The sequence below is a fragment of the Trichosurus vulpecula genome, chromosome 8, assembly GCF_011100635.1.
Source record: "Trichosurus vulpecula isolate mTriVul1 chromosome 8, mTriVul1.pri, whole genome shotgun sequence".
NCBI lineage: Eukaryota > Metazoa > Chordata > Mammalia > Diprotodontia > Phalangeridae > Trichosurus > Trichosurus vulpecula.
The window spans coordinates 44,602,727-44,625,273 of NC_050580.1; the positions used below are offsets into that span (position 1 = coordinate 44,602,727).

The 22,547-nt window shown below is 41.9% G+C and overlaps 1 protein-coding gene across 1 annotated transcript; it reads right to left on the bottom strand.

The window, feature by feature from the left end:
• Positions 1 to 846: 846 nt before the first annotated feature.
• Positions 847 to 16,134, bottom strand: ECHS1 (enoyl-CoA hydratase, short chain 1). The gene is made up of 8 exons (XM_036734521.1): positions 15,959 to 16,134; positions 13,491 to 13,688; positions 11,234 to 11,361; positions 8,056 to 8,155; positions 7,078 to 7,182; positions 6,202 to 6,321; positions 3,332 to 3,399; positions 847 to 1,450 (listed from the first exon to the last, which is right to left on the bottom strand). Exons 1-8 carry the CDS (start codon positions 16,044 to 16,046, stop codon positions 1,385 to 1,387), a joined length of 873 nt encoding a protein of 290 aa, XP_036590416.1. The 5' UTR covers positions 16,047 to 16,134; the 3' UTR covers positions 847 to 1,384.
• Positions 16,135 to 22,547: the final 6,413 nt, after the last annotated feature.

Here is a 22,547-nt window from a genome sequence, read left to right on the forward strand (position 1 = left end):
GCTGGAAAGCCTACTCAAAAATAGTCATGGTTAACATGTTTATAGTGCCTACTATGTGCCAGGCACTGTGCTAAGGAAGCTCTTTATAGTTAGTTAGTTCATTTGATCCTCACAACTCTAAATGTCAGGTGCTAATATGATCCCCGTTTTACTGATGAGGAAACTGAGGCATACAAGGGTTAAGTGACTCACCCAGGATCACACAGCAGCTATGCTATTTGTTCCATGTGACTTTGGGTGAATAAATCACTACTCTCTTTTCTGCCTTAGTTTTCTCATCTGTAATAAAGGAAGTTGAACTAGATGGCATCTAAGGACCCATTCAACTCTAAATCTGTGATGGTACAATTTGAACACAATCCTTTGACTCCAAATTCAGGGCTTTCACTGTATCTCCTGGCTACTTTTTAGTTCTTGTATCTCCTCCTTTGCTCTCAAGCCATGGGCAATCACTTCTTGTTACTGTCCTCAGGCTGCCCACTCCCATTACTGATTTGCAGCTTTGGGCTGGGAAGCAGGATTGCCAAGCCTACTGGAACTGTGCCCAAACCAAGAATTACTGGGCTCTTTATAGGAGGCTGTCCATCTCCTAAAAGTAAATGCATGCTTTTCCATTCACAGACATCCTGGTGTTCATTTCAGCTGCTCAGAAGTATTCTCTGCCCCCTTCCTGGTTTTCAACTGTGTTTTGTTAACTGAGGCAACCAGATACATGTACATGACCCAAGTAACAAGTAATCGCCCTAACAAAGGATGCTACATTCCTGCATAATGGCTCCCTATCTGTTTTGTGGCACTATTATGAAGATGAATTTTTTCAACCCTCAGCTATTTAGACAAAAGGTATAATGAGTAAGACATCATTTTAATCAGTGGCTTATCCATATAATTTAAATAAGCACCAAAGCATGAAGGAAATGATTGTCATATTGGCATGATTACATTCAAACGGCAGTGAATACAAACAGGCTGTTCCAGACTCTTAGTCTCTTATGTCAAGTGAAGTTGCTTTTACTACAGAACACCAAAGTCTTCCATCAAAGAATTTCTGACCTGATACCAGACAGTAAGATCAGACTGGCAAGATGTACCTGGCATTGGAATTAGTGACGATGCAGAGACAGATCGATTAAGGCAAATAAATGACTTCAATGTCTTGAGACAAGAACTTGGATTCTGGTGCACCTGAGTACAGAAGGACAAGCTCTCCGAATCAGCAAAGGACGCAGTCTTCCAAAGCAATGCTGCAGTTTTAAGAGAGGCACATTGTGTCGTTTACAATTTACCTGTGTACAACAGCTATGATTTATTGTTATTTTTTTAAAAAGTAACTTCTAAAGAAAAATAGAAGTCTCTTTGCCACTTCTTAAGTATAAGTCAGTAGTTAATTGTCCTTAAAGTTGGCCTTCCTCTTCTCCACAAATGCACTCATTCCTTCTTTCCGGTCATCCTTTTGTGGAGAAAGAAAAGGGAAAAATTGGCATTGATATACAGTCTTCCTTCTTTTAATCCCTAACCCCTCCCTATTGTGGAAAAATTCTATGAATTTATGACATTTAGTCTCTTCTTGTATCTTTATATATTCTTACTTATACAAATTCAATCCAACCGTCCATACAAATCCCATCTGTGGTGTCCCAGGCTCTGTTCTACCCAACGAGGCTAGTAGCTTCCCAAAAACAAAGTCTAATGCATTCATCTCCATCATTCCACCAATATCACAACCGTAAACATTTATTAAGAATCTATTTGCATTTGATATGGAGTATTATGAAAAACAAAGAGACGGCAATATCTCACCATTGTCAGGATATTATACTGTAAATGCCCCAGCCAATCAATGGATCAAAGGCTCACAGATTTTGAATTGAGAGAAGCCTTAAAAGCCATCTGATCTAACTCTCTCATTTAAAGGAGACTAGAAGAAAAAGATTTGGAATCTTCCCTATGGGGAACATGGAAGAGTCAGAGAGCATGGGATCACATATTTTTGGAGCTGAGGAGGACCCAGGGGCCACACACTGAGACCTAGAGAAGTTACATGATTTGTCCCCAGTCACACAGGAGGTGGTGACAGAGACAGAATAAGAACCCAGGGCCTCAGACTGCAAAAATCCAGGGCTCTTTCCATGGCAGAATAAGAATCCAGGACCTCAGACTGCAAATCCATGATAATACAAGCTGCTTTAAGCTTTAACAAGTGGGCAAGGCTCATGACAAAGATGGAAGGTTGGTGCTATTACCTCCAAACCAAGGCACAGAAAGGTTAAGTGACTTGCCAGCCAATTAGGATTCACACCCAGGTCTCCCTGAAATCTGAGTTCACATATCTTAGGTACCAATACATGACTCACATACTGCCAAATGCTCGGAAGAGACTCTTTTATTCTGCGAAACCTCTAGAACAGTGGGCACTCACCAGGAAGGAAGGAATAAGAATGAGGATTTGTCAAAGTTTTCTTTCCTTTGGTTACCAGCAAATATTCAAAAATTATTAGCTTAAGGTGTTACACTTCTCAACATAAAAATCTGGGTGATCAAACAATTTATACAACACAGACACACACACACACAATGTTTATTACATATATTTCAGGAAAAAATCATATGTAAATAGGATGTTTTAAATACATTAGAGGAGCTGTCAAAAAAGATGGCAAATTCTTCTATATAATGCCCAGAATAATCATCTACATTATCTTTTTCTAACTCTTGACTTCTTTATATTGTACTGTGTCTGTTCCAAGCAGGTTAAACATGTCCAACCAAATGTAGAACTCAGACCTGAGCCAGCTAGGCAAGGGGCAACTACCACTCCTGGCCAAGCTGAATTGGCAATTAATTATATACTTCAGAGAAGCTGAGAGTCTTTCAGGGTGGGTATTCCCATTCCCTCTACCAGGCTTTGGCCCCTCCAGGCCTCAGTAGACGGTTTTCATGAGTTGCCAAAATAATAACAATAGTTCACACCGATGGAATGCTTTACAAAGTGAGTTATCTCATTTGATTGAAAAATCAGCATCTGACAACCAACCTTCTGATGGGGGGGGGGGGGGGCGGGTAACCTCCTGAAACCTGACTAGACTGGTTTTCTAATGACAGCCGTGTACCTGCCTGAAGGTTTCTGGGCTTGGTAAGACCTGCCAAAGCTTATATTCAGTTGACACAACCCTAAAGAACCCAAAGTAGCCTCCACATCATCATAAGGGCCTCAATTACATAACCTCCTATTTTCATGGTAAGGTCACATGTGAGTAAAGACTTCAATCTGAACTCCTCTAACTTCTCAAGTATAGCAGAGGCGCCAACATTGGATAAACCATTTACTTACAGTGGCAAAGGTGCAGTAGAAGAGTTTCTTCTCCAATCTAACTCCTTCTGCTAATGTCGTCTCAAAAGCTGAAAAACAAATCCTAAAAGTCAAGCACGGGGAAGACGCAGGATGCGTGTGTGCTCGCACGTGTGTGCATGTGTGTGCGCGCACATGTGTGTGTGTGTGTGTGTGTGTTGTTTTCTGGGTGCTCACCAAACTGGGGTGGCCTCTGAGAAGTCTGGCCTTATACATCCTATGTTTAGTTTCATCCTCCCACAATTCCAGAGTATCAGAAGCTGTCAGGTCCCCTCCGACATGCCAGAGTGACTCAAATCCAACGTCCTTGGGTGTGTTTGGCAGCTACTGGTTCTAGGTACTAGATACTAGGTACTGGAAGCCCCTAGTGCTCCTTCAGAAACATGTTATTTTAATACTAGGGTCTCACAATTCACACTCATTAACACCTTCCCCCTCACCACTGTTGGATCAGATAAAATTCTGTAAACAACTGAATAAAGGATAAGCAAGAAGTTAAACAAATGTACTGGAAGGGCTTTTAGAGCACTCTTTGTACCTATTGTCTCAGGTATCTTACAGGAGAAGAGATAGGCCCAGAGAAAATGTGATGTGCTCTAAAGCCCAAAGCTAATTAGTGGCATTAGGCCCAGAGCTTTCCCAACTTCTAGTCCTGTTCTTATACAGCCCCATCCACAACAGCCAAAAAACATTCATATGGCCAATGGTTTCTAATCCTTAACCTTCCATTTCAAGAAATGTACCCAGAGAAAAACCCTCTTCTGTGTCTGGCAAGCAGCAGGGTACAAAAAAAGCTACTGCTGGGCACATGCTTCATACTCTGTTGAGGCGTATGTCCAAAGGCTGGTTTTGATTTGGAGATTTTGCAGAAAGTTGTATCAGAAGTAAGCAAATACCCCTAGGATAAGAGTTCTTAAGTCTATGGAACCCCAAGGGGTCTATGGATAAATTTCAGGGTATCCACAAACTTGGAACTTTTAATACTTTGATAACCGTATTTCAATATAGTTGGTTTTTGCAATCTGTTATGGGCATTTTTGATTCCCTTTTGATTATTCAGGACTCAAGGCCACTCCTCCTGCAACTAAAAGTCTGTTTTCATGTTAACTTCATGTGAACAAATCTGTTCCATGGGATGTTAAAATTTACTCAAGAGCCTAAAAGCCAGAGGAAGAATCTCAACTGTCTCTGACTCTTTGGAGAGGAGTAAATCCTCCTCCTCAATCAGCCTATTGTGAATCCTCTATAAATAGTTTGATCTGTAATCTGACTCAGTATACATACAGAAGGTTTGTTTGCTGAAGTCTGTTTCCTTCAGGGATATAGGAGATTAGGACTTAATTTACCTAAGTCTGTACAATTTTTATGACATTGAAGAAAGTATGTCATATTAGATCTATCTTCTCTTTAACTTTTATGGCCTAAAAGGAATGTACAAGATTACAATATGTAAAAGAATTATTTCGCTGTCATTCTGATGTATACTTTTATAATGACATAACTGTTATTTATAATTATAAGAAGCCTTGTCAGAATCGTCATGGTGGTTCAAGTTTACTCAAAGGTCTAAACCTATACTTAAGCAAAATAATAAAACCTAGGCTTTTACCGCCATAATTTCTGCCTTGTGGCAAATGTGTGTGTGTGAGTGTGTGTATGTGTGTGTGTGTATAAATATATATATATGTGTATATATATATATATATGACACAGCAATCTGCCACATGAACTCAAAGAGGAGAAATTCCTCCCATATCAAATCCTGTATAGTTTATGCATTTGAAAGCATTATTCTGAGAAGGAGTCCATAAGGTTTCAACAGCCTACCAAAGGGGTTTGTGAAACAAAACAAGGTTCAGGACCTCTGTTTCACAAGTTTATGGTAAGAAGGATACCAGGATTCTGGGGGGCACAAGGAAGGAGATGAAAGGTCACTTGGGCAAAAAGGGCCTGCCCTTGGGAAATCTGTGTTACTTCCAGCCTACCTGCTTCCCAGAGGATTTGGGTAGCTTATAAAGAGAAGTAGATGGGCTCCAGAAACTCAGGGTAAAGGTTTCTAGGTACTGAAAAAAGTTGATTACTACTACGTGGCACTGATTTGGACTCTTGGAAGGTAAGAGAAGAGAACACATTGAGTTTCATTATATTCCTCATTGACAAAAGAAAGCATAGTGATCATTTGGCAGAGACAGATTTACTTTTCTTCTTGGAAGTAAATCTTATGAAGAAATTTATTCCAGGAGTGCTTGAATAAGGGCACACTGAGCCAAATAATTGATAATATCTTCAACTATGGCTTTATAGAAGCCAAACCCCACTTAAACAGTCTTCTCCTGACCCTCTAATAAAGGTTAAGGGTGAGCATAATATGGCTCTTTTTAGAGAAAGCTAGAATAGTGTGGTCCAGATCCTTTGTTTTATGATGATATAACCTACCATGGGGAAAAACAAAAACCTGGGTGAACTAGAACATTGGACTATTTCCGGGCCTACAGGACTCAAACAGCCAAGGTCATAGGCCTTCAGCATGGGCTGGACATCTATTCTTAATTGAATTCTCTAACAAGCACAGCAAGTTTAGCTCTCCTGTTCAGCTTGAGCAAAAGCCATATGCTTTAGATGGAAGCTATGAAGGAAGAGTTTTCACTTTGTTACAAATGTTAAGAAGCTAGGCTGTCTTGCTCAGACAGAAGAACGCCCCATCGCCAACTGAAGTATTTGAGAATCCAAAAGATTTTTATCCATGCTGTCATTCAATGCCATTAGATTTCAGATTTTAGAACCATTCCCTGGAGTCTTGGTCTCTCCCCCAGGCACCTCTTCTACTCTGTAACCTTTTGTAAAATCAATACCTGCATTCACTGATTCTTTGGCCATCTGTGTCACAAGTTTAGAATTGCTGGCAATTTTTTCTGCACAACGGACGGCTTCTTCAACCAGCTTCTCCACAGGGAAAATTTTGCTGACAAGGCCTAAAGCAAAAATCAAGGTAAACAGCACACCAAACAAATATATTTGAAGGTTATTTAGTCCCTCCTCCTACTTCACCAATGACAATTTAAAAGTATTCAAGACTTCAACAAAGTATTCCAGACTGTTTTCTTATAGACATCCTTCCAAAATCAATAAACAAATCAACTCAGCAAATACACGTTCTATGCTTCCTCTCCTCATCATTGAGATTAAGCCAAGAATTTCCCCACAGAGACGTTGTGTGGATGGTACCAGGGATGAGAATTCAACAGAGACTTATTGAATTTTCTCTTGATTGACTGAACCAAACTCCAGGCAGCAACAATTGAGGGGAAGAGAATAGAAAATTCCCTTCTGTCAAACCCCTTTGTACAGACACTCTTGGAAGTGGGCAGGGTGAAAAGACACAGGGCAATCATGTAACCTTCTGCCCCCTATTAGTGCGAGTAACACCAACGTCCTTAAGCACAGACAAGAAGAATAATGGTCCTCTTTCTGGGAGGAATCTCGAGGAACAATCTATTTGAACACAGGAGGAAAACAATGGATACAAAACCCCCCTCCAACCTTGGCACAGAGAGTGAATTCTCTGTTGTGAGCTTCTACCATTAGATCATGAGTTCCCTGAGGGTAGGGCCTATTTTTTGCCTTGCTTTGAAATCCCCAGTGCTTAGCACAGTACTTGGCACATAGTAGGCACTAATAAATGCCTACTGACTGGTTGAAGCGCAGCTACAAAAGTCTGGAACCAGTACCTGCTTGCTTGGCTTCCTGAGCTGAGATTCGGTCACCCGTAAGGATCATCTCCATTGCCAAAGACTTTCCAACTACCCGGGTAAGTCTCTGAGTTCCCCCAGCACCTAGGAGGAATGGAAGAATTATTAGGCTTTCTGAAAAAAAAATTCCATCCCATTTGCAAGCTTCAGGATACTACTGGGCTCGATAATGGAGAGTGAAGGATGGGAAAGATAAGATAGTTAAGGGCAAATAAGGGGTGGAGAGGCAGTAACTGGAGGGAGCAGAAAAATCTCAACAGAAAGGCTGCAGGGCATTCGTTCCCCTCCATTCCAGGAATCCCTCTGAAATACTTAAGTCTTTTAGTTACTTCTAACCCTCCCTATCCAAGCCCTAGTAAAAAGTGTCTTTAGTGCTTAATTGCCTTCATTTCTTTTCCTTTCTTTTTACTCACTGGCTTTTCCAACAATCCCTACTGTGGGGCCCTCACTAAGGAAAGAGATAATTTTGGAACAGTCCCCCATATCCCCAGTGAATTCTCCCCAACCCAACTCAGTACCCAATGGGTAGGTGGTAGGAGTAAAACAATTTAATGACTAATAATTGTTATCCATCACCAACTGCAGGCGGTTCTAACAGGGTACCTAACATCCCTTTCTTCTGCCTGGAACTTGGAATACTCCTCTGGAATCTGACAGGCTAGAAATGTCCATTTCCCATTCAATCTCCCTGGTGTGTGTTGCCTAGCTTTTGAACTTAGTTTAATCAGGTGCACCTGAGAGAGATCTCATCACCCAATTCTGATCAACTGCCCAGATGCACACAGTGACCAGAACTTGGTCAACATTATGGACTCTATCCTCCTCTCTTGGCACGCAAGGTCCCCCTCCAGAATTTGGAGTCCTGCTAGCATAGCCCTCAAACCCCATGGTTACCCATGGGAAGACAGCTTTAGTGGCAAAATTAGGAGTTTATGTCATAGCCTGCGGGCTCATTACCTGGGATGGTCCCTAACAGGATCTCTGGCTGTCCAAACTGAGCATTCTCACCGGCATAGATGATATCACACATCATAGCAAGCTCACAGCCTCCTCCAAGCTGCAAAAACAAACACAATGCTGTTAGCACCCAGCAGAAACCAAACTGACCATGATTCCATTTGTCAGCTTTAAATCCCCTTAAAACAAAAAAAAAGAGCTCTTCAGTTATCTGTAAGGTGCTTGGCTCTTCTTCTGAAGCTAAGGCTGCGTTGGGGTGAACCCTCACATCAGCTGGTGACTAGCACCACTACAAACAAGTCTCCCCATCCATCTGGTGAAATGGCCATCTCTGAGCTTGCTTGCATCTACTCTGCCCTCATCCTCCACGACGATGAGGTTATGGTCACGGAGGCTAAAATCAATGCCCTCATTAAAGCAGCAGGTGTAAATGTTGAACCATTCTGGCCTGGATTATTTGCAAAGGCCCTGTCCAACATAAACATTGCAAGCCTCATCTGCAATGTAGGAGTTGGTGGACCTGCCCCAGCAGCTGGTGGTGCTGCCCCTGCTGGAGGGGCTACTCCTGCTAGCACAGCTGTCCCAGCTGAGGAGAAGAAGAAAGAGGAAGCCAAAAAAAAGAAGAATCCAAGGAGTCCGATGATAACATGGGCTTTGGTCTGTTTGACTAAATATTTTTTGTAACATTAAATAAAAAGCTTGACTCAACTAAAAAAAGAAGACAGACACTGACACAGATAGGAGAGTCATCTCTTAGAGGAATGAGGTGAGCCAAAAACCTAGCATTTGTCCTTGAAAGACTGATGATCTCTCTTACACATTACTTTAACCCTGAACTTATTCTCACAATCCCTGCTCTACTACAGGGGACCATAAGCCCTGAAAGCAGCTCTTACACTCAACAAAAAACAACACACACACACACACACACACACACACACACATATATTCATGAAGGATGGGCTGGAAAACTGGAGCATTCTTCCAATTAGTCTTTAAGAAGAAATTCTGTATTTTCATTGATCTAAGGAGCTGGAAAAGTACCCAGATAAAAGTGTTTTATATCAATGTATTAAAAAAAAATTTTAAGACTGATTACATTTTAAGATCAATTAATTGATTAAAATTAAAATCACAACACGAGATAGCACACAGAAGGGAAGCTAGAGGTCCTTTAGTATAGCCTTTTCATTTTATTTTTTGAAATTAATTATATTTTGGGAATTTTTTATTTTTGGATTTTATTTGGAGGGGAGGATCTTTGAGCTGAGTTATTTTTAAATGAAATTTTTTCAATGAACAAAAATCTATATTCTCTCCCTCCTGCCACCTCTCTTACACTTCACTGACAACAAAAACCCAAACCCTTGTAACAAATATGCAGTCAAGCACAACAGATTCCTGCATTGGTCATATCCAAGAAAATATGTCTCAGTCTGCACTGAGTCGATCACCTCTCTCTCTAAAGGTGGGTAGCATGTATCATGTGCGGTCTGGAATTGTAGTTGGTCATTGCTTAGATCAAAATTCTTAAGTCTTTCAAAGTTGTGTTTTCACTATGTTGTTGTTATTGTGTTAATGGTTCTCTGGTTCTGTTTACTTCACTCTTCCCAGGTTTCTCTGAAACCATCCCCTTCATCACTTCTTGGAGCACAGTAGTATTCTACTATATCCATATACCGTAACTGGTTTAGCCATTCCCCGATCAACACAGCCCCTTCCTGCATTTTATAGATGAAGAAAATGACCATCTGGCTAGAAGTTGAATTATAAGCTACCAGAAAAGACAGATAAGCACAAACCCCTATCTCAGATTCTCTGCCAGAGGTCCAGGTGTTAAAATGATAAGCCTTGTGTGTTCCCATAAAACAGCCTGAAAAGCTAAAGGCCACGACCATTCCCCAATAGATAAATGGTCAAAGAACACGATCAGGCAGTGCTCCTAAATTCAAACTACATATAACCATATGAAAAAGTGCTCTAAATCATTATTAGAGAAATTAAAGTGAAAGCAACTCTGAGGTTCCATGCATCAAATGGCAAAGATGACAAAAAAAGGACAATTATTGGATGGGCTATGGGAAAACAGGTACAAAATACACTGTTGGTGGAGCAAGCCACTGGTCCAGTCATTTTAGAAAATAATTTTGAATTATACCCCCAAAGTCATTACCATTACTAAATCCATATTCCCAAAGAGAACAAAGAACGAAGAAAAAGTAAAACATGACAATAGCAGCTCTATCTGTTATAGCAAAGAACTGGAAACTAAGGAGTGCCCAGCAATCAGGGAATGGCTGGAGAAATTATGGCACGTGAATGTAATAGAGTATCATTGTGTTGTAAGAAATGACAAAAGGGATAGTTTCAGACAAATCCAGGAAGATTTGTATAAACACACGTCCAGTGAAGTAAATGGGACAGGACAACAATTTATACAACAGAAACATTATAAAGGCAATGGACTGAAGGTGCTGAAGGAGACAAACATTTTCAGATATGGCCAATGCGGCAATTTATTGTGCTTGACTATGCAAATTATTTTACAAGGGCCTTTCTCCCTCCTTCCCTCCCCTCTTTCCTAATTCTTTCCTTCTCCCCTCCCTCCAATTTGGAGAATAAAGAAGGTAGGAGTTAGCAAAAAAAAAAAAAAAAGAAGAAAAGAAAAGAAAAGAGGATCATTGAAGCATTTATTATATACTTAAAAAGAAACACAAACTATATATAATAAAGATTTTCATGTACAGTCCTCTTTTTCTGTCCTACTTTATGTATGAAAATGTTCATTTTATTTGGGGTTTAAGTTAAAAATGAAAAGAAACTATAAAGAACAAAGGTAATCACAATGTCTACTTCCTAGATTTAAAAAAAAAGCTGATAGATTCACACTGAGGGCATAACAAGTAACCTGAAGACTTCCAATAGGACTTGATTTTTATCAGTTAGTGGAATCCAAAGTTTAAAATTTAGTTTTCATGAGGAAATTATGGCTGCTAAGAGAGAAGCTACTCCTGAATTTCTAGGTACTCAAATAAAAGGAAATGCCTGTTGGCCCCCAACTACTAGTGGAGGGCTCCAAGTGGGAAAATTCAAAACTGATGCTTTAAATATGTTTGAATGGAATCACTAAAGCCTCCGAGATAAGGAAACTGACAGGAGAAGGACCATTAACACTCACTGCATAGCCGTTGACAGCAGCTATGATCGGCTTCTTGAGCTGGGTGACGCTGTCCCAGTCCTTTAAAAACTTCCCCGAGTAGCAAGATTGGAAAGTCTTATCAGACATCTCCTTGATGTCTGCTCCAGCTATAAAGAGAGAGAAAAACTGATGGAGATCTGTCACAGAAAAGAGGCCACATCCCTTACCACTTAAACTTTCAAAAGCGTAGAATCTAATCTAATCTTTGTGAGGATAAACTAAGTAGGTGTCATGGGATTTTAAATCAAACAATTATAGGAAGATTCATATAAGTATAAAAGTGGGGCTGAATCTTAATTTTGCAAGGTATTATGGTTTAGTATAGTGAAAAGAAGGTCCCTTGGAGTCAGGAAAGCCTGGCTTCAAGTCCTGACTCTGATCAATGTCGACTGTAGGAAAGTCACTTGACCTCTTGATGCTCCAAAAAACTCTCTGAACATAAACTCCAAAGAAGGCATGGACCTACAATGATGGAGGAAGTACTTCCTAGAGCTCCTACACTAATGAAATCACAGGTATCTGGGTGGGGAGAACTGAATCACAGATCCAGAGCTGGAAGGAACATTAGAGGTCATTTTACAGATGAGGAAACTAAGTCTTAGGGAAGTCCAGTGATTCGCCCAAGGTCACAGGGTAATTAAAAGTGCCATTTCCCAGTCCTTGTTGCACAGATTGAAGAATATGCAGAATAGCTGCTCGCTAGCGAGTCTCCCACTTGCTCCCGCGTCACTGTAGGTATGGTTGCCCCCAAAGAGTGTTTTACTCTAATATATTTTTTAAGTTTTTAAATTTATTTTTAACTTAAATATAAATTAAGAGAAAAAAAACATTGCCATGTACACAGCAGAACATGAGAGGATTTGATATAAAGCAATATATTTCCATCTCAAGAAAACCTATATAATAAATACTATATATTGTGTTCAGGGCTGTCCATCTTTTCTTTGCCTCCTTGTATGTTTTCTTTTGCCCTCCGCTGTGCACCTCTGACTTAATTTTTTACCCCCCTCTACAATTAAGCATGGATATACACACACACACATGCATACATATACATGTATATACATGTTATATGTACATGCATATAGACACACATATATGCTTACATAGATATCCATAAACATACAAACATATACACTCAAATGTATATACATAAGACCATATTATGTTTATTTCCACTTGTCATTTGTTTCTCTGAAGGTTGATAACATCTTCCTTCGTATGTCCAAGTCTTTCCATATTTTTCTAAATCCACCAGGTCCTCATTTTCTACACCACAACAATATTCTAACACAATCACATTCTATCTGGGAAAATGCCTATGAGAGTTTTTCCCCCCCAATCTTCTGCATTCCCTTTATTCTTGGCTACATATGTTTTATTTATACACGAAGATTTTAATTTAAAATAATCAAAATTATCCATTTTACACTTCAACACTATTCTCAACTTATAATAAAGTTTAAGGTCTGATACTACTCAATCTAGTTCCTTCAGATCTTTTACTCCTGATTTCCTTGAAATTCCTGACCCTCTGCTCTTCCAAATGAACCGTTATAATTTTTTCTGACTCAATAAGACAATGCTTTAGCAATTTAATTGGGATAGTATTACATAAATGGATTAGTTAAATAAAACTGCATTTAAAAATTATATTAGCATTACCTACTCATGCACAATAAATATTGCTTTAATTATTTAGATCTAATTTTGTGTAAAAGGTGTTTTGTGTTTATATTTGTATAGTTCCTGTGTCTGTTTTGGCAGGTATACGCTCATTTTTTTTAATGTCTAGCTATTTTATATGGTCTAACACTATTGATTAGTACGGCTGACACATAGTGTAGTTTCCCTATTTTTCTCTCTTGATTAAATCTGATTTTAACTTTAACTGAGATCATGATTACTACCCCTGCTTCTTTACATAATAAATTCTACTCCTGACCTTTATTTTAAGTTTGTGTGTCTCTCTCATTTTTATAGCACTTTCTGAAAGCAAGATATCATTGAATTCAAATTTTTAATCTGCTATCAGTTTCTATTTCATAGATATCACTCTAATATTTTAAAAGATGCTACTGAGAGGACACAAAACTATGCTTTGTCAAAGTCTGAGAATAGAATACACATGTTGAGGAATGTCAATTAAAACTCATAAAGCCATCATAAGCTGACCATACGTCTAGCTAAACTTGGCAAGTTTGTTTAATCACCATTTCCATCCAAAGTGACCCACCTGCAAATGCTTTTTCTGTGCCTGTCAGGACTATGGCTCCTATAGACGGATCCTCCTGAAATACGGTCAGGGCCTGGTTGACCTCTTCTATCAGAGGCTGGAAAAGTGCGTTCAGGGCCTTTGGCCGGTTCAGCTGAACCAGCCCCACATTATTATTCTTCCCTTTCTTCTCTGTAATGATGTATTTAAAGTCACCACCTACAATAAGAGAGCACAAAGGAAAATTTCACTCAGGATAAAAATCAAAGGAGCCCACTGGGCTCATCCTTCCCCAGCCTCCTGAAACTACAACAAAGAGAATCAACTGATCCAAAACAGAATTTCGAGGCATTCTTACTTTCAGATGACAAGGTTTGTTTCTCGTCAGTATAGGTTGAAAAGACATATATTTTTGGACAATTACAGCTTTCCTGCACACCATTTCCTTGCTTGATGAAACGCTCACTATGCAGCTGAAGCCTGGAAGCTCTCCTGGTTGGCACAACTGTGCTTGGTGTCCCTCCGCAATGTAAAGTCCTTCATTCGGTAGTTAACTAGCCACTACTTCCTAGGATGCCATTTTCTTAGCTTTTGTCAGAGAAGGGAGGCTGTCTAAAGCAGGGGGTCCAGGTACCTGCGTTCAAATCCAGCCTGAGATACTTAGTAGCTACGTTGCCTTGGGTATGTCACTTAACCTCTGCCTGCCTCAGTTTCCTCAATGGTAACATGGCGATAATAATAGCCTCCCAAAGGATAAAATGAGATGCTTGTAAAACACTTAGCTCAGTCCCCGGCACACAGTAGGCACTACATAAATGCTAGCTATGATTATTATCATTATAAGAAGCTAGAGGTCTTGCATTATTATTCAAATTCTTTGCTAGTGATTATGATCTTGCCTGAATTTAGGGAAGTCAGTCCTGGACAAAAGACAAAAGACAGTTGATAGGTGAGCCTCATATCTGAAGCATGAAGGGTAGCCACTTTGGTCACCTTCATTATATCCCTTGATGCTCTTTCCTCTTTGTTCCATCCTCCCTCCAGCTGCTAAATGGATATTCCTAAAGCAAGGAATTTTCATGCACAAGGAGCTTCAGAGGCTGCCAATGGCCCTGGGTCCAAATCCAAACTCCTGCTTAGCACGGGAATCTCTCATAATCTGGCTCCAGCCTACCTTTCTCCGTTGATTGTAACTTGCTTCTCTTCACAAACTCCAGGTTCTGGCCCAAGGGCCGTGGTCCCTCTACAACATTCCATTTTCCTGTCTCTGTGCCTTCCCTGAGGCACTCCCTCCTCCTAAATTTCACCTCTTGGAAGCCTTTCAAAACTTGGCTCCTGCCCAAGACCTTTCCCCCAGTTTTTAGTACTCTCTGTTCCTTCACCTCTCCTGCACAAATCAAGGATTTACTGTGTTCTAGTTAGCACACCCATCCCCAGCTGAAAGGAAACTCCTGGAGGGCAGGGCCAGATGCATCTTTTTTATATTCCCGATGACCTGGCACATAGTAGGCATTTAAGAGATGGTTGACTTGCTTAAGTCTATGCCTCTCAGCTGCTGTTGCATGGCTTTCCTACCTTAACTTCAAACTTCTTTAACAAGTTATGTATACACAGACCTCCCACCCTCACCTCTGGCTTCTGTCCCCATCCATCCCCTGGTCACCAAATGCCTCTCCAAGCCCTTCAGGGTCCTATTTCTCCGGCAGCTGATGCCCACTCCATCCACCTCAATCTCTGCCCTTGGCTTCAAACTCTCCCTCCTTTCCTTTGACCCACTGCCCACATTCCTCACACGTGGCGAGGAAAAGGGACCTTTGTTCCTCACCCGCAGCAGGAGAGCAAAGGATCAGGGGTCCACATGCCTTCTCCTCCTCCCACAACGTTCTCTGCCTTCTCCATGGCACCGTCTCCATGCCTTGGGTTGGGGAGGGGGGGAAGGGCACTCCCAGAAGAGGCAATCCCTCCTTGCCAGTTTTCCTAACATGGAGCCTCTTTCCTACTTGTTCCCGCTTCTGAGTTTCCCGATCTGTAGGGACCTTCCAATTCTCAATCAATAAAGGCTGACCAGGCCTCCATCCCCAGAGAGAGCACTAGAGAACTGAAGAGCCTCGGGGCCGGCACCGCGCAGGTGCTAAACAAACTCCGGGTGGCTGGAAACCAACGACCCTCGATCCTATAACGCACTCGCACCTACCGCTTTAAGGTTTGCAAAGTGCTTCACTGGTACGATTCCCTCTGGGCTCGGTAACCCCGTGAAGTAGGGGCTGCTATCAGACCCATTTTGCTGGTGGGAAAGCCGAGTGGGGGAGGTTCCCTGACTCGCGCAGGGTCACGTGGCAAAGCCGCGATCTGAAGCGGGCATCTCCCGAGTTCCATCCTCGCGGACATCTCCCGAGTTCCATCCTCGCGGACACCCGCGGAGCCTCAAGTCCACCTTTTTCCCCCTCCTCGGTCCGTCCCCCCCCCGCCCCGGGGCCGGTGCCGCTTACCCGCCGCGTAGGTGCGGGCCGCGAACAGCCGGGGGCAGCAGCGGAGCAGGGTGGGCCCGCGGAGGAGCAGTGTGGACAGAGATGCCATAGTGCGCAGGATACTACGAACTCGGTCACGGTCACGAGCAAACCAACCCTCTCTGTCCTGAAGAATCTTGACCACGACTCCGCCCCCGTCTCTTGCCCAGACCAATCAGGGGCCGGATCGAGAGCCTCCTCCCCCTCAAGGGCATCGCGTGATTTCCCTCAAGCCTAGAGAAGGGGGAGGAGGGAGGAGGAGGGTTAGATAGCCTCGCCCCCTTGGCGAAGGCGCGGGCTCCTTGCCTGCGAACTGGCTGAGACTGAGATCTTGGCATAGGACGGCATCCAGAGCTGGTTCTAAAGCTGCCAGGGGCCTCCGAGGCCGTCCGCTCCAGCCCCACATTCGTCAGACAAGGAAACCGAGCCCCAGAGACGGGGGACAGCTGTTTAAGGTCACCCTGCCAGGAAACTAGCAGAGATGGGATCTGCACCAGGTCCTTCCGATTTGCCCAATGTTACAGAAAGAGTTCATAATTATCTGGGCAAGGGTTAGAATTCAGATTACCTAAATGTCCCTGCGGTGCACCTGACCCTACCTGTGATGCCATATAGAATCAGGGCAGTGCGCAAGAGGCAAAGTCAGTAAATACTTCTGTCCATAGATCTCAACATGAGAAAGGGAAAAACATGCCATGTCTTTCCTTCCTTCCTTCCTTCCTTCCTTCCTTCCTTCCTTCCTTCCTTCTTCCTTCCTTCCTTGCTCTTTGCCTTCCTCCTTCCTGCTTTCTTTCCTCCATTCCTTCCTGCATTCTTTCTTTCCCTTCCATTCCTTTCCGGGAGTTTGTGTGTTACCATAGAGGCAATAGGGAAATCACTAGAGTTTCTTGAGCGGGAGAGTGACTTGGTTAAATGTGTACTTTAGAAATATCAATTTGGCAACAAGTGAAGGATGAATGAATGAATCAAAAAGCATGTATTAAACGCTTACTTCCTATGTGTAAACCACTGGGGATGTAAATTGAAAAGTAAGACAGTCTCCTCTTTCAAGGAATTCATTCTTAAAGGGGGAGAGAAGACAATACAGAGCTTTTGGGACAAAAACTCACTGACAAAAACTTGGGAAAACTGGAAAGCAGAAACTACACACAGATCAATGTTTTACACTGTATACTAAGATAAGGTCAAAGTGGGCACATGATTTTGACATGATACCATAAGCAAATTAGGGGAGTATGGAATAGTTGACCTGTCAGAATTATGGATAAGGGAAGAATTTAAAACCAAACAAGAGACAGATAGCATTATGAAATGTAAAATCGATAATTTTGATTATAATAAATTTAAAAGTGTTTGCACAAACAAAACCAATGCAACCAAAATTAGAAGCGAAGCAGAAAACTGGGAAAAATTTTTTACAGCAAATATCTCTGATAAAGGACTCATTTCTTAAAAATATAGAGAACTGAGTCAAATTTGTAAGAATACAAGTTATTCCCCAATTGATAAATAGTCAAAGGATACAGTCAGGCAGCCTTCAGACAAAGAAATCAAAGATATCTATAGTCATACCAAAAAAGATGCTCTAAATCACTACTGATTAGAAAAAAATGCAAATTAAAACAACTACATGGTGCCACCTTACACCTATCAGAAATAACTGCTGGAGGGATGAGGGAAAATAGATATACTTATGAACTGCTGGTGGAGTTGTGAACTGGTCCAACCATTCTGGAAAACAATTTGAAACTATGTTCAAAGAGCATACTCTCTGATCTAGCAATACCACTACTAGGTCTGTATCCCAAAGAGATCAAAGAAAAAAGAAAGGGACCTATAGGCACAAAAATTTATAATAGCTCTTTTTGTGGTGGCTAAGAATTGGAAATAAGGGGATGCCCATCAATTGGGGAATGGCTGAACAAGTTGTGGTATATGATTGTAATGGAATACTGTTGTGCTATAAGAAATGACAAGTAGGACGATTTCAGAAAAACCTGGAAATATTTACTTGAACTGATGCTGAGTAGAGTGAGCAGAACCAGAAAAACATTGTGCACAATAACAGTAATATTATATGATGAACAACTGTGAATGACTTAGATATTCTTAGCAATACAATGATCCTAGATAATTTCAAATATCTCATGATAAAAATACCATCTGCCTCTAGAGAAAGAACTGATAGTATCTGAATTCAGACCAAAATGTACCATTTTCTCTTCCTTCCTTCCTTCCTTCCTTCCTTCCTTCCTTCCTTCCTTCCTTCCTTCCTTCCTTCCTTCCTTTCTTCCTTCCTCTTTCTTTCTTTCCTTCCTTTCTTTCAAGTTTTCTTCCACAAAATGACTAATATGGAAATATGTTTTACGTGATTGAACATGTATTCCCTTTATCAGATTGCTTACTGTCCCAGGGAGGGGGAAGGAGGAGGGAAGGAGACACAGAATTTGAAACTCAAAACTTTCAAATGAATGTCAAAAATTGTTTTTACATTTAATTGGGGAAAAACAAAATATTATTTTTTAAAAAGACAATATAGACAGAGGTTTCAGTTCCAAGTAATATGGAGAGTTCCAGTATTGTTTAGGGTAAGGGGGCAAAACAGATACTAATGTACCTCCTTAATGCCATTTCAATTGATAAAACAACTTCTGTTTCTGAGGCTGACCATGTGGCAATGCCAAGGACTTCGGTGGTGAGAATCTTCTTTACCAGGTCTTTAATAATTGTGAACACTGAAGAAGCGACAGCTACAGCATAGGCAGACCATGCTTTTTCCTGGGTTGTTCTTCCCTGAATGATGGTTTCAGGGACTGAGCTGGAAGAAAGGCTGGTGGTCTGGGAACAATTACTATTCCTGGAGTTCTTGAACTTAACCTTCCCATCCATGGGAATTGGTAATTGGTATGGGGGCAGGGCGGGGGAGATGATGTTTAAGGGATGGGATGGGCTGGAAGCAGTCCCAGTGGTCTGTGGGCCGTTGCTGTTCCCAGGACTCTTGGGTAAAGGGTCCTGGATTGTCTCCAGTGACCGAGAATGAATCAGACGTAGGAAGATCCTAGACAGGAAAACCATATGCCCTGATGTCCAATATTTGCCACTGCCCCTGTTCTTGAAAAGAGACCAAATGTTTCATAGGATTTAGAGCTGGAAAGAACCTGAGATTATCTAACCCAATGTCCTCATGTGAAAAATGAAGATTCAGGAACATGAAATAACTTGCCCAAGATGGAGCAGGAGTTTTTTCTATTAAAATTGTTTATTTATCATACTTAAAATAATCTTCCACAGGGCTTAGCCCACTGTTGTATACATAGTGGGCATGTGCTAATTAAATGATCCTCTTATATGATCACAGACTGCATCCCCTAATTTTACATACCAGGCCATAAAGCAGACTTGTGGAGGGAGTGTGGATTAATTAGTAAAAAAAACTATCAACAACTTTGAAAAACAAGCAAGCAAACTCAACAACTCAACTGATTTCCTACTTACTGTGAGTCAGTAGCAGTATCTTGGTTTATAAAAAAAGGCAGTTACTTTGTGTATTTGAAAGATTCACAAGATCCTGAAAGAGAAGCTCATAGGTCATGTCAGCCAATCTCCTCTTTTTATAGATAAGGAAATTAACATATAGGGTAGATGTGACTTGCCCTGTAACAGAAGTATTAATTTGTTGTTGTTCAGTGATTTTCAGCTGTTTGCCTCTTTGTGACCCCATTTGGGGTTTTCTTGGCAAGGATACTGGAGTGGTTTGCCATTTCCTTCTTCAGCTCATTTTGCAGATGAGGAAACTGAGGCAGACAGGTTTAAGTGACTTACCCGTGGTCTCACAGCTATTGAATGTCTGAGGCCAAATTTGAACCCAGGAAATTGAATCTTCCTGACTGGAGGCACAGGGCTCCTGAGACACCCAGCTGCCCAAGAATTAATTAGCAGAGCCATACTAATCCTAGGTCAGCTGCTTTAAAATCTAGCACTCTTTCTGCTGTTCACCTATGTGTTTTGGGTGGATATCAATAATTGAGATTGTTGTGGGTTGGGGGTGTTTGTCTTTTTTTGGTGTGTTTTATTTATTTTTCAATTAGCAACCAGGATGAAGATAATTTGAAAAGCATTTCATATACCTTAAGGTATTATATGAATGCTATTATTTTTGTTTGTATCTCTAATAAATAGCATATAGTAGGCACTTAAAAATTTGTGTAGGAAGGGAGGCAGGAAGAAGCCTATGGAAAACTGGTTTGCTTTGGTTGGGGGAAGATCAAGACAATGAGACCTTGTAGCCTCTTAGGTACTTTGCCCTGATTCAAAGAAGTATCACATAATCTAGGTTTTCTAATCCCTGCTCAGTTATAAATTCTGTAACCTTGGACAAGTCAGAAGGACTGAGTTCCAATAACATCTCTGCTACTTTACTAGCAAGGTGACCTTGGACAAGCTGTTCACTCTCTCTGGGCCCAGATTTCCTTGCAATAAACAATTTGTAAACAAAATGAGGAGGAGGGAGAGGGTAATTAGTGCCTTTAGGTCCATCCTAGCTTGATTTCTACACTCCTTCTATGCTAAGGTCCCTAAAACACCTTCCAGCCCCAGATCAATGATTTCGAGGCCAGTGCCCCTACAATTTAAAAGAAAAAGAAAATGAAACCTTTGGAACTAACAACCATCATCAGGGAAGACACATTTATAGATCTTTCCAAAGAGAAGGAATTTGTGGTGGTTATGATGTAGATATAGTATATGGTGCCGTAAGAGTTAAAAAGAATATTAAAGGTTGCTTTCTCAATACTTTGTGAAGACCCTTCTGAGGATCCTGTAACTTGAGGGCATCCTAAAAGCATCCTTATGTCCTTTTCCCCTTTGAAATACCATGAAACTCCTTATCTTGTAAGACCAAAATAATTTTTTTCTTGCTTATCCTGTGTTCACCTGTTCTTCTTATCCTGTCATAAAATTCCTCCTTATCTTGTAAGCAACCATCTCCCTCATAAATGTCATAAATTCTTCCTTATCCTTAATTTTCAACAACCATAAGACCTTAAAACATCATCCTGAACATCTTCAGGCTATATAGCTTTCTGTTTATCTAAGCCTGGTCCTCCCAAATATCAGGGCCTTTAATTAACTACTTGCTGACAAGGGCCTGTGCTTCAGGTAATAAAATTCCCATTGGCTACTGAGAATGTCTAAGTAAATTCTTTCACACTCTAAGTGCTCTGGAATCTGACCTCAACAGATAGAGTGCAGGGTCTGGAGTCAGGAGGACCTGAGTTCAAATTTAGATTCAGACCTTTATTAGTTGTGTGACCCTGGGCCAGTCACTTCACCCTGTTTGCCTCAGTTTCCTCATCTGTAAAATGAGCTGAAGAAGGAAATGGCAAATCACTCCAGTATCTTTGCCAAGAAAACCCCAAATGGGATCAAGGAGAGCTAAAAATGACTGAATAACAACTGGGATTAGGGCCTCAGGTGAAACAGTGCAGTCTGTTTGGAGCACAGTCATACATGATTGTTAAAGCAAATGTGATTCTTCCAAGTTCTCCAGTTAGGTATATGAGAACCCCTCTACCACTCTGTAGATGGTTTGGGACAGTTGCCTGGCTCTTAAAAAAAAAACAAAAAAACCTTCACCCTTGGGCTAACCTGGCCAGGAGTCTTTGCTAATTTAGCTAGGCTGATCCCGAGATAACAGACAAACAGTTCTCCTCCAGGCGCTTCTATGGAGCCCTTCCAGTCTGGTAGAAGGTTCTAGAGCTGGCCATCTGGCATGGCCTTTCAGAGAACCCCAGGGTCAAGTTCTAGCTGCTGAAGGTCTCGGGAAGGACCATCTTCTGTTGACACCAGCACGAACATATGATCAATGCAGAATTAGCTTTATTCGAGTTGTTCTTTTCTTCGGAAGGGGCGGGGAGAGAGGGGGAGAAGCTGGGATAATCTTCCCGGTCAGTATAATTAAGAGGCTCACACCCTGCCCCCTTTCGGTGCATCCTGCAGACCCCTGCCCCTAACCCCGCTCCACCCTGCAGACCCCTGCCTCTCCTGGCAGCCTCAGAGCCTTGGTCCCAGCCCTTTTTGCTTTCTCGAGTGGGCGATTTCAGGGTATGGACAGCGGGCTGGGAGATGGCGGGGGTCTCACTGAGTCATTGACAAGAGCCAGGGCTCCTGCAGAGTCTGTGCAGGAATGGGACGGAGCAGAGCCCAACGAGGGCACTGGGAGCGATGTGAAGGAGCCTAGCCTTAGACGAGTGAGAGGTGGGATCCGAATGGGTAGTAGTGGCGCGGCGACTGAGCACGCGTGGGTCAAACAGCGGAGGCAGAGGCTACCTGTGCCTGAGATCAGGTTGAGGGTTAGAGTCAGAGCCGAGAAGGAGCCTAACTAAGGGGCGGGAGCCGAGCCCCAAAAGCGCGGGCGAGGAGGGAGGTGAGGGCGGAACCCCGGAGGGAGGGTGAGCGGGAGCGACGTGGGTAGGGAGGGCAGAGGACTTCGGGGCGTGGCCCGGACTGGAGGGGGCAGGGCTAGAGTTAGAGCCTGGGCGGGGCGGGAATGGAGAGCGCCGGGTTAAAGCCC

Coding starts and splice junctions, on each gene's coding strand:
- ECHS1 (XM_036734521.1), bottom strand. CDS start 16,046: ATGGCATCTCTGTCCACACTGCTCCTCCGCGGGCCCACCCTGCTCCGC. Junction 6,322..7,077: donor TCAGGAAGCCAAGCAAGCAG/GTACTGGTTCCA, acceptor TTTTTGCTTTAG/GCCTTGTCAGCAAAATTTTC. Junction 3,400..6,201: donor CAAAGAATCAGTGAATGCAG/GTATTGATTTTA, acceptor TTTGTTTTTCAG/CTTTTGAGACGACATTAGCA.